The following is a 13,052-nucleotide window of genomic DNA, read 5'->3' on the forward strand; positions in this document are numbered from 1 at the left end:
AGACAGACAGACAGATAGACAAGACAGACAGACATATAGACAGACAGACAGACAGAGAGAAAGACAGACAGACAGACAGAGAGAGAGAGAGAGAGAGAGAAAGACAGTGACAGAGAGAGAAAGACAGACAGACAGATATATCTTTTTTCTTGTTTTTTATATGTACATTGTTACATTTAAAATTCTGCTGCTTACAATCACACAGAAAGATAAACTAGTGTCTGAATAAAATGTGTACATCTGTATCTCGTCTCTGCTAATAATAAAGTAGTTGGTGTTAACTCCTGGTGCCATTTTTCGTTATATTTCTCTCTTCTCCAGTCCATCAAATTCATTATCAACCTTGAATTGCCGTATTCACCATCTAAGTTATAAACCACATGCAAACATCCTCCATTTAGTTCAAAAAGGTCTTTAGGAAATGCAATAAAATCCAATAGCGGCCCCACCCTGTATAAAACTGTATCTCACTATGGTTACAGGTGTTTACAGTATGGCGCATTCATTAAGTTGATTTACAGCCGTATGTATAGTCATGTTAGTTTGAGCCGTACCCGTAGCAACCCGTGAGTTTATTATTGAGGTTGCAAAACTGTTTCTATTTTCATTTCAATCGAAAAAAAGGAAGAGAAACATATCCAACCTTTAGCATGGATAGTTACCGAGGAGTAAGCAGACTAACGATATGCTAGTTAGCGCTCGTATAAGCTCTGTGCTTGGACTGGAATAACAGAGCGTAAATGTAAAAGTCAGACGGGTAAATCGATAGTCTGTGATCTGCTACACTGAGTGTTGAGTCATGCTGCAGATGGCATTGTGGAGTAGAAGTGTGATAGTAGGAGTAAGGCCACTCTCCTACATCGCACTGCAGCCTCCAGGCTTTTGTGTAGGAGGAGGTGAAAAGAAATGTCTGCACTCGAAATACATTTTTTTTCCTGACTCGCTAAATTACACACCTCTCTCGCTCTCTCTATTTCTCTTTTCCTCTGACTCATCTGTCGTGCTTATGTAACTGGAACGGATCGTTCGCAGAGGTGTTGCTTCGCCTCCAGGAGCAGTCACTGTGCTACTCGACTCATTTTGTCGTCTCTCCTCCAACACGCTACAAATTCACTCGGATGTGCACGCGTTCGTCGAGTGACAGGCCTTTCTTCCGGTCCGACACCCAGTGGATCATGTGACGAGCTAAAGTTTAAAGCTATTAACAACACAACAAGCTGACTCTTCCCATTCTCCCGGAAATTGTGAGGCAAAATTACATTTACAACCATGTGGGTTTATTGTTGTTGTTGTTGTTTTTGTTTAGTATCCAGAACTTTCTAGAACCTGTGAACCCTCAGCTCTTTTAACTTTAACCAGTGCACAAGATCAAATGATTTCTCAAAACCAGCACTAATATGAGTATTAAAGACAGAAAGCAGCATATATATATATATATATATATATATATATATATATATATATATATATATATACAGGAGACAGTGTTAAACTCAAGGTCTCCAAACCAATTCCAGCCTGTAGATAATTTCTATTCTGGCTAACAAGGTAATATCATATCTCTATTATAACTGGTAAAGTTTGATGCTTTGGGTGCTGCACAGTTTCCATGCTTTATCCCTGAAACGATGCCCCATCTCCACCTACAGGCTGCTCAAACGCTGTGTGTGTTTGGAAGTAGGTGGTAGCTAAGTTGTTATTGCATTGGACTTCCATTGGAGCATTGGATCCGAAGTCCAGTCAGCATCAACAAACTCACACACAACTCCTTCAGAAGGTGTGAGGTCACCGTTTGATTGTGAGAGGAATTTACCCTGTAAAGTGGAGAAATCCAGACATGATCATGTGAAATACACAATAACCATTTAATGCACAGTACAAAAAAGGAATGTCAAAGTCTGTGTTTAAACGCTTTTACCCAGTTTGTAGATCATATTTGTGTGGATTGTTTTGCAAAATAACTTATAAAGGGTTTTACTTTAAATGTTTCTCAGATCAGAAATGAAATTCTCAAAACTACTTGTTGAACCTCCATTTGTGCTCATCATAAAAACTTTTCTCGTCGCTTTGATCAAATTGCAGCCGCTTTTGTACATTAATTTAATCGATTGTGTACAAGTGTCTGCTGTTTCCTACATTATCTGTTGTTAATGTTCATGTTGATAAAAAATATGGTACTGGTTTCACCTGAACAGTTTAAACCCCCAAAACATCTCAGTATCAGTTCATTGTATAAGTCATTAAATGCAAAATGATTAAACCAGATGTCATCATCTGTCATCTAACATTTCTATTGTACTTTTTTATTGTAAATGTGTTGAATTGATGAAATGTGCAGATGAATCTTGAATGTCACTAATGAAGGCGAGTGAACGGCATCGGATCAACCAATAATCAACCAGTTCTCTAAAACAGGTCAAAGGTGAATCTCGCTAACCTTCAACTGGAGAGTGAATACAGAATGAACAAAACTAATAATTATACATTCTGAAAATGGATGAACTAAGAAACAAACGCACACTTGTACAGTACAGTAAACGTGTAAATCCTGTCCTCTTGCTCTCAATATAAATCATATATGCAACAAAATAAATGAATTTGTGTTGCTAAAATTCATAGATGCGGTACAGAAGAAATTCAATAAATCCATAGTTTATATCAGGAAATACTGAGACTGTGCAGCGTCATATTGACAACACGACTAAACATTGTGACGATCTTGTCTGTGAACATTGACAAAAGGACTGTTCATTCTGATGGGAATGAGATGTTCGTTGACACAAATACTTACTTTTGAGAGATGAACTAAGGATTTTGTAAAAGGTTTAGGCTTTTGTAAGAAATCCAATGTTTTGTGCTGTTTGCACACATTGTTTTGAGAAATGCACGCACTGGTGTACAAATATTAAGGATGAGTCGAGAAATGCTCCAAAGCAACCTAGAAAAACTGTAATCATCAAACTTCAGGTATTATTGTCAGCACATGTTAAAAATGAGTGAGTTTTCTAAAAATAATAAATAAATAAAAAGATTAAAATCAAAGATATTTTGTGGTTGTCAAAAGTAGCTAGCGGTTAATTTTGACATTATAGTTAACGAGCTTTGTATTCATTTAGTATTTTGTAATATTGTAGTTTGTTTAGATTTACAACACACAGTTTTTTCCTCCCATTAGGATCACAGCAGATCTAACACCTTTCACTTACAGCGCCAAGACATTAACACACTGTCAACAATCAGCAATCATCACAAACTAGATGTATTTTATTTTTTTTTCCAAACGTCACGGATTCCCGAGTACGTCAGCTGATTTGAGTTATATGGTTATTCGTGGACATTTTACCTGCATACATGCGATAAACTTGAAATTAATTGGGATTTTACTGTTTCCAATTTCTTCTGGATTCTGCTCTTTTCATGCAGTGATGGACATGAGGGGGGATCGTGTGGGTTTGTTGCCCCCTGCAGTTTATCACTGAGAAATTTCCCACAAATAACCAACATACTGTATATTTTTCATTCTCTCTTTTCTAAAGAAATGCAGGGTTCGTTTGCAAGCTTTAAAAAAAAAATTATAAATACATTAATACGAAGATGTCAAGGTGATGACGGGAAAGTTGACTGCTAGTATTATAAATTTTATTTCTATAAAATCTTATTGGAATACAAAACAACATACAGTTTGTGTGGTTAATTTGTGTGTGTGTGTGTGTGTGTGTGTGTGTGTAAAAACTGCATTTGATTACAAATTCTTCAAAAATCTGTGAATGAGGACAGTAAATATTGACTATTATACACACACACACACACACACACACACACACACACACACACCCAGTGGTAGAAGAAGTACACAAACCATGTGATGAGTGAATATAGAGATACAGTAGGTAAAATAAGACTTCAGTAAAAGTACAAAAGTATTTTCCTTCAAATGTACTTAAGTATCCAAGTATTATAATTTATTATGGCTATTATGTCTTATCTTTTTTTTTATCACAAGACTCTTTGCTTAATCAACTCAGTTTATGTGAAAAGACTGTAATGTTAGTCTCAGCACACTGATCTATTAATAGAACGATTTAATGAGTTAAACACTGATATCTAATAAATGGTCATGAGCCCAAAACCTTCTTTTCATGTTTTTGAAGTTAAACTGATGTTGAACTGTATGTTGGTGATCAGTAGATGCCACTAACTGAGAATTGCGGTTCTATCTTGAATGTGGCCTTGGGTGACTTATAGTCTCCCTCATTGATAAAGCTCCTCTCTGCTTCATCTACCGACACTGGATGAGTAAGACATGTTCTCAGAGCAGTCCACGAATCTGGATACATTTCTGAGAACTTCAATTGAATGTATAAACATCACGTCATGATTGATCAAACTCTCAAAACCAAGAACTATTAAACTCCTTGGCTAATTGCAGCTATAAGATGCACACAACATCTATATCATTATAATATATGTGTTGAGATTCTCCCTTACTGAAAACTCAGAAAACTTTTATGACATCACCTCGATTAAAGGTAACCAAATCATTATATGCTATTTTAACTACAGTCCAATTAGACTTGCTAGGTTGTAATTGATTTCTTGCTATGCACAATATAATAAACTACATACTGTAAATTATATTATTATGTAAACTAAAAGAAATATTGTCGCTCCATGCGTAAATGCATAACAGGCAACATTGTATAATTTTTTCATCCATAATTTTAATTTGGATTCAGCGCTCCTAACTGATGTGATGTCACCAAACCCCCGACTCTCCTTCACTCCAAGTCCCAATCAGGTTCATTCACCTTGACATGACATCATAATTGACGAGAGCGTGCAAATAAGCGGTAAAAAAAAAAAGATCGTGAGGCCGCCCAAATTATGCCTAAATCCTCCACTGCAAAGCACCGGTCAAAACCAGTTCAATTTTTATCCAATAAAAAGGAACGACTGATTTCACAAAATGTAATTGAGTAAAGAGTAAAATAATTGACTTTGAAATGTTATGAAACGCTACTTAAGTACAGTAACCAATTACATTTACTTCGTTACTGTCCACCACTGCTGAATACACACTCATAATTTTTATTTTTTTTTACAAAAAGCAACAAAAACACAAACACGCAGATATTCTCTCTTTTTTTATTCACCCGCAACTTGTTCGGTTCATCATCCGGCTTTATTTACATTTAAATTAAACAAAAGAACCAAAATGTTTTGTGATTTTTTTGTTCAAACTGCCAAAATGTATGTGTGTCCCTTACATGTGTAACTGCTTGTCTGTCTGTCTTTATAAGAATCACACAAAAATCCTCCAGGGACAAAACTGTGGATAGAAAAACAAACAAACAAACAGACAGACAGACAGACAGACAGACAGACAGACAGACAGACAGACAAATCCGGTGACAAACACCGTCTGTGAAAATAAATAAAGTGGGTTTAAAACAGGAGCCCTTGATCCCCCTCTTCCTCTTTTTCTTCTCCTAACACTGGTGTTAGCCAATCATATCTGAGCATGTCAGCCTGCTGCAATGCTATTGGCTGAACAACCAGCGAATAAAGGAGGTCGCTGATGGGAAATGATTGTGATCCGATAACCTGGTGGTAGCATGAGATTGAGGGTATGTTATGTGTGCACATCTCTCCATCCGGTCTCACAGATGTTTTAACACTTATTTGTGGTTCTCCATTTCTTATAAAGAGCAGTGGGAAATTTCCCAAAAGCTAATGTTCAAGATGTTCAAGATAATGTTTACTAGAAAGTATTATTCTTAATCAAAGAAAAAGTTGATAGTATAAAACTAATGAGCACATGATCAGAAGATCCTCTGGTGATCAAAGAATTCAGTTTGTTTTAGTGCTGCTTGAAATGACAGTCAAGTTTGATCTGGTCTGAAATGTTTTAGGATCATTTTTAATGTACTAATAAGATTATATTAGCTGCTGATTCTACACCAACAGCCAGGGTCTATAACACCTCCTGGACCCATCATGAGAACATCAGACTTCTGCTCTATTCTTGTGGTCTACATGCTTCTGGACCAACACTTAGGATCTACCAGATCTTCATCCAACCTTGATATCCGCCAGATTATGCTCCATTCCTGAGGTCTATAAGCACATTTTTCTATTGAGATTATTTTAGGTTCCTGCTCTAGTCATAAGATATGCAAAGCATTCTGATAGTCCAGGCCTCTGCACCAACCCTTAGAGTCTACTATCTCCTGTTTCATTCTTGATGCCTTCAAGTTTTAGTTAATTAAACCAAGGTCAACCAGCTTCTGCTTTTGAATCCTACAAGCATCTACTTCAGACTTAAGGCACAAGTTACCGCATAAAACCTGAAATCTACCTGCTTTTGCTCCATACAGGAAAGCAATCATTTCTGCAGTAGCCATGATGCTGACCAGTTTCTTCTCCATTTTAAGGCCATCGCCACTCCTGCTCCATTCCTGATGTTTAAGAGCTCTGAGATCTTTAAGCTTCACCAGTAAAGATACCTACCACAGTCCTGACATCTACAAACTCTTGCTCCTTGTTCAACCTCTGCCATTCATAAAATGCTCTGCTTCTGCTTCTAAAGCAACCACTAACTGTTGAGAAGAAAGCATCATGTCCTAAACCAGAGCACAATTCCCTAATTAATTAGCAAACTGCTGTTTTCACTGTTAAAAATCCGAATATAAAACTATACATCTATAAATCCAATTCAAAACAGGTCGTTATGCCCAATGAAGGCCAGTGTGGCCTTTCAGAATGGTTCCTCACAAGCTTCGTCCCTTCTCTTCCTCCCAACCCTTGTCATGAAATCTAATATTATTAAAGCTGCTATCAGGCAAATCTATTGAGCTTATGAAGAACCTCAAATGAGTGCTAAAACATCTGTACAACACTTGACTTACTCTTGTACACAATACAGTGACCTAAAAATATTCCATGTTGTCTTCATTGCCAGACTTTTCAGAGTTCGTCTCGTGATGCACGAGCAGCAGGGGGCGGCATTTCTCCAGTCACGCTGTTCTGGGCGATGGGCCGGATTCGGCCTTGTTGAGCAGTTTTCTGAGCGTGAGATCGGTCCCAGTCCGTATCTATGGCCTCATCGTCCCAGATTGTGGATGTCTCAGTGTCGCTGAAGTAACCCGGCTCGCCCGTGTAGTGTGTCGGGTAAACCAGCAACGGTTCAACTGAGAACGCTCGCAAATCTCTCCGCTCAAAATGGGACATGTAGGCCATGCTGAAAGAAAAAGGGAGAGCAGAAGTTTTGAGATATATAGACTCAGGAGAACCGTCTTTTCATGTGGTCCTAACAACCACAGTGTTACCACAAAGCTGGAGGCACTTAATTGTACAGGTCTTTAGATGCCCTTTAATAACATTTTTAATTTACTTGAAACCCAAAACCTGTTCCAGCATGGCAATGCCCCTGTGCACAAAGTGAGCTCTTTGAAGATCTGGTTTACATGGTTTGGAGAGGAAGATCTTGAGTGGGCTGCTATAGAGCTCTGATCTCATCCCTACTCAACACTTTTGAGATGAATTGGAACGCTGACTGAACCCCAGGTCTCCTCACCTCACCTACATCAGTACCTGCCTTTCATAACACCCTTGTGGCTGATGAACACAAATATCTATAAGCAAACTTGAAAATCTAGTGGAATCTAGTGTAAATTCTACCGTTTTCCAATCTTCTCAAATATTTTCATGAATTTCTGAACGCCTTAGTATCTCTTATTTCCTTCTTTTTTTCTTTCATGACAGTGAACACTCAAGCTAGAACCGATTCCACCGATTTTATTTTTTTTTTCTATAAATATGCCTGGGACAGACCATTCAGAAACGGTCCAAAAGGAAAGTATATATATATATATATATATATATACACACACACACACACACATCATTTATCATCATCATATTATCTTCTTCTATGGACATTTTTAACAACCTGTACCATCTTAGAAAACATATCCGAACAAATGCAGCTCTCACCTTCAAAAACACACCTGACTGAACCATTACAAAACAGAACAGGCACCATACGACCTCATTTTTCCTTCAAAAGTTTTGTTTTTGAACAAATAATTTTCAATCTTACTTAGCACTGTATATAAGGTACGATACATTGGGATGCAGCCAGGATGTACACGTCTCCCGCCTTGTGAGATGCCTTACTCTCGCCAGCGATCGACAGAGTTCAGTTGTCTCTGTGTTCGAGAATGGATTTTATTTGGTGCCTCTAAGGACAGTTTTAGCTCTTGTCTCTCTCCTTTTTATCAGTTTACACTGAAACAGAATGCCTCTGGCTATGCCCTCCATTTGCCCACCGGCGTTCATGAACGTGCCCACTGCCACATACATATATACTGTAGAGTTTTTACAGTATAGTACTGTAAAATGCTCTGTTTTGCTAAATCATGTACTAAAATTGGTGAATTAATAACACAGTTCCTAAACAAGCAAACGGGACAAATCAGCATTTCAAAACGTGCTCATGGAAATAAAAAAAACACGATCCATCTCTCTACATGTCTCTCTGTTCAGTTTGTCCCCAAAAAGTCTGTGTATTTGAATTTCCTGTTTAACAGACATCAAACAATACTAAAGCTTTACACCATACTCTCTCTCTCTCTCTCTCTCTCTCTCTCTCTCTCTCTCTCTTTCTCTCTCTGTCTCTCTCTCTCTTTCTCTCTCTCTCTCTCTCTCTCTCTCTCTCTCTCTCTCTCTCTCTCTCTCTCTCTTCCTGCATCCCATACACACACAGAACCTGCAGTGTATTTGTGTAGTAATCCATCCCTCCTGCTCCCCAAACCTCTCTCCTGCATCCCCCAACCCCCATGAGTCCTATCAATGGGATTGCTGTGCTGTCGGAGCAGGAAGCAGGAAGAGCCGAGCCCCTCTCACATTCCTCCGAGAGTGAGGGAGAGAGGGATAGAACGAGAGGTGAATGGTGGTCTCTAGAGTTTTCAGGACCAGCATGTTGAATTCAACAGGGAGCGTGTCTGCAATTACAGTATCTAGTGCACAGATTCTATACCCTTTTATGCTTTGTTGTTATTATTTACACGTTTTTGTAAACTCAGGGAAATACGGCTTGCATTTGCGAAGAAATCGTAGAACTAGAATTCGTTGTTTTTAGTTTTGAATGCTTTCAAAAGGAAAGTTATAGAAGTATTGTGGATGCAAGGATTGTATTAAGCATGATATTCTTAATATATTAATAATAATGACTTTATTAATGATTCTTTATTACTATTTGTATCATTTGTCATTATCGTCTATTTAAAAAAAATATGTCTTAATTAAATCCTTCTAAAGCCGGACCTGTGTATGTATTATTGTGTAATCTGTACTGCTGCATGTCCATTAAGCGAGCAATAAAACACTGTGCTGTTACAAGAAACAAATCAACCTCGGTTTTGTGTGATAAAACTTTGAGTTTCCTATGACATCATGTCCTACAGCGTTTTAATCACTCAAGCATTTAATATTGAAGGGAAAAGCATACGCACTTAAAAAACAGATATAGTTACGTTTAATGTTGTGGAACGACACGACAGCAAGTTAATATATTGTATGTTTTATATAAATATACTTAATAGCAGAGTGAAATTATGTATATTAGTCATTCATACACCAGCCACTCTTCTCCCTCTTTCTCTCTTTCTCTCTCTCTCTCTCTCTGTCAAAATTCAAAAAGAGAAGTCTGTCCTGTAAATAACACTGAAAACAAACACAACTGAAATAGAACAACTGAAAGTTATGGTTCGACCTCAAACTAATAAAAAGTACCCAATGTTAAGTAGCCGAATTGTTAAGTATCACAGTGTGCCAAAGTGTTGGTCTAGAAGGACAGCAGGTGAAAGGAGGAGTTGAAGGAGGGCAGGGCACTGAAGGTGGAAGAGAAAAAGAGAAAGAGAGAGCTCCGGTTCCAGGGGCAGAGAAAAAAAGGGAGGCGCTATGTGACCCAGGAGGGACACTGTACTTATTTTTCCTTAGTGAACAATCCAACACTGTGCAGGAGAGCGAGCAGTGTGTGTGTGTGTGTGTGTGTGTGTGTGTGTGTGTGTGTGTGTGCAAAATGTCTGTCATAAACAGGGGGACACTGTTATTACTGACTAACAGCCAAGGTTTATGTCAAAAAGTAAGTGAATTGGTTTTTTTATTAAAACTAAACTAAAATAGATTTCAGATCTAGTTTTTTTTCAAAAAAACTTATTTTACACATTTAACCATTCAACCATCTACACATTGTTTTATTCAATCATTCATCATTTCATAATCCCTCCTACTCATCTGTCCACACATCTATCTTTTCATCACTATCCATATGTTTATCGTCTATTCTTTCATGTATTCTTCCATAATCCCATCTACCACCAACCTGCCTGGCCATGTGTTCATCCATTTATTCACCCATCTGTCCATTAGGACACTCATCCACTGTTTTATCTTTCCTTTTATCATCCATGCTTTATTTTATACACTTATAATCCATCCACTTCTTTCTTACACCTAACCAGTCATCCAGTCATTCATCCATCCAACTATCAGTCTGTCTGTCTATCCACACATACATTAAACTGGTCATCTATCTACCCGTCCATCCATTCTACTCATTCCTCCATCCATCTGTCCTTCCATCCATCCATCTGTCCATCCATCTATCCATCCTGCTCATCCCTTCATCCATCTGTTCATCCATCCATCCGTCTGTCTGTCCATTTATCCATCCTACTCATCCCTCCATTTATCTGTCCATCCATCCATCCGTCTGTCCATCCATCTCATCCCTCCATCAATCTGTCCATCCATCCATCCTACTCATCTGTGCACACATCCATCTTTCTATCAATATCCATCACCTATTCTTTCGTGTATTCATCCATAATCCCATTCATTCACCACCACCACCACCGCTATGTGTTCATCCCTCTATTCACCCACCTGTCCATTTGTCCACCACTAAACTGCTTTATCTTTCCTCCTATCATATTTGCTTTTTTTTATACAGTGAATATATTTTGAGCCGTCCATTCCTTCATTCCTTAATCATACATTTAACCATCCATCCATTAATCCACAATTTGTCATCCATTTCTGGTTCTTACTTGGGGTGTTTGTTGAACATGATGGGCAGGAACTCATCCACAGGCAGCATGCAGGTGAAGGGCTGAGCTGAGAGCAGTTTGTTGGCTCCGTTTAGAGAGAGAGCATACGCCAGCGTCCAGTACGAGTAATCAGCCTCCACCAGGTTATTCACTCCATCCACAGAGAGCTCAGGCTGTGCCACCTGCATCCGCTTCCGGCCCACATATCTACACACACACACACATGGAAACAAACACACACATGGAAACAAACACACACAGAAAACAAACTTGTCATTGGATTTGTCTTTGTATGTAAATGTGTGTGTGTGTGTGTGTGTGTGTGTGTGTGTGTGTGTGTGTGTGTCTTACATGAGGTCCCAGTCTAGCTGAACTTTCTCCACATCCTGCATAATAGTTTGCAGCCTCCTTTTAAACCTGGGCTCAAATCTCACATCATCCTCCAGAACTAGAACACGTTGCAAACCTTTCTCCACCATCTAACACACACACACACACACACACACACACACACACACACACACACACACACACACACACACACACACATAAAAATTACTTTATTTCATAGCAAAAGAACAGAGATTCTTTCTCTTTGTGTGTGTGTGTGTGTGTGTGTGTGTGTGTGTGTGTGTGTGTGTATACCTGTGTCCATATAGAATGGTGGCTGAGGAAGCAACCGATCTCTCCTCTGGTCAGCACCCTGCCTGAATATGGGTCTTTATAATTCGGCATCATCTCAATCCCCAGAGCCTGCAGCTGCGACGAGTTCAAAGCCCTGACGCACACGCCGGCCGAGAGAGAGAGAGAGAGAGAGAGAGAGAGAGAGAGAGAGAGAGAGAGAGAGAGAGAGAGACATGGAAAAGGGGATTAAAGTTAATAAAAGATAGAGTGTGTAAAAAGATACATACTGTTGTAGGAAAACAGTCAGCAATGTGATGCGGATGCCTGTGAATGAATGCCTGTTTGTGAATACACAGTGATTAATTTATACACTGACACGTCACAATTTACCAATATATGGTGTGTGTGTGTGTGTGTGTGTGTGTGTGTGTGTGTGTGTGTGACCATGTGACCTACTTGCCATCCACAGCGTTGGTGATTGTGGCCTCCACACCCAAAGCAGCCAGAGAATTTAACATGCGTTCCCTCCGATCCATCCGCCGCTTCAGATTAATCAGGAAGATCTGAAAAATAAATAAAAAGAAAGAAATATAGATAGATAGATAGATAGATAGAGAGAGAGAGAGAGAGAGAGAGAGAGAGAGAGAGAGAGAGAGAGAAAGTGAATAGACAGGGTAAAAGATGAGGAGTTACAGAAAACTTGTTGATGTTCTCTTCTTTGGCCCTCAGTCTGTAAATCGGTTTATCAGTACAGTCTTTAATTCTGTCAGTCTATCGTTCTGTGAGTCCATCAGCCTATCATTCCATCCATTTGTCAGTCTATTGGTTAATTAGGTCGTCAATCTTTCAGTCTGACATTTTAACAATCTGTCAGTCCATCAGTCTTATTGCATCTCTCAATCCATCATTCTGTCAGGCTATTAAATCAGTCCATACTTCAGAAAGGCTTTTAGGTTTATCAGTTTGGTCTGTGAACCAGTCCTTCAGTATAGTTTTCAAGTCTGTCTGTCTGTCTGTCTGTCTGTCTGTCTGTCTGTCTGTCTGTCTGTCTGTCAATACCTCTATTCACCATTCTATCAGTCCTTTAATTTGCCAGACTGTAAATCAGTCAATTATTCTTTACATGTACGAGTCTGTTAGAACATCAGCCAGATGTTAGAACATCTCTCTCTCTCTCTCTCTCTCTCTCTCTCTCTCTCTCTTTCTTTCTTTCTTTCTCTCACCTCATCAAATTCCATCTTATCCTGTAGTTTTGGAGAAACGAACACAAACTCTGAAGGTTTAATCTGATGATCAACTGTAAGAAAATAAGAA

The 13,052-nt window shown here is 38.8% G+C and overlaps 1 protein-coding gene across 2 annotated transcripts in view; it reads right to left on the reverse strand.

Annotated features, from left to right (window-relative positions):
* Positions 1–5,131: 5,131 nt before the first annotated feature.
* Positions 5,132–13,052, reverse strand: part of colgalt2b (collagen beta(1-O)galactosyltransferase 2b) — a 38,152-nt gene continuing 30,231 nt past the window's right edge. For both annotated transcript variants that reach the window (XM_046872427.1, XM_046872426.1), the window contains 6 exons: positions 12,962–13,035; positions 12,195–12,301; positions 11,760–11,892; positions 11,466–11,593; positions 11,115–11,321; positions 5,132–7,240 (listed from right to left, as the gene is read on the reverse strand). In XM_046872427.1, coding sequence (XP_046728383.1) covers positions 6,967–7,240; positions 11,115–11,321; positions 11,466–11,593; positions 11,760–11,892; positions 12,195–12,301; positions 12,962–13,035 — 923 coding nt within the window. In that variant the 3' untranslated portion in view covers positions 5,132–6,966. The remainder of the gene's footprint in view (positions 7,241–11,114; positions 11,322–11,465; positions 11,594–11,759; positions 11,893–12,194; positions 12,302–12,961; positions 13,036–13,052) is intronic.

The sequence above is a fragment of the Silurus meridionalis genome, chromosome 17 (assembly GCF_014805685.1).
Source record: "Silurus meridionalis isolate SWU-2019-XX chromosome 17, ASM1480568v1, whole genome shotgun sequence".
Classification (NCBI taxonomy): domain Eukaryota; kingdom Metazoa; phylum Chordata; class Actinopteri; order Siluriformes; family Siluridae; genus Silurus; species Silurus meridionalis.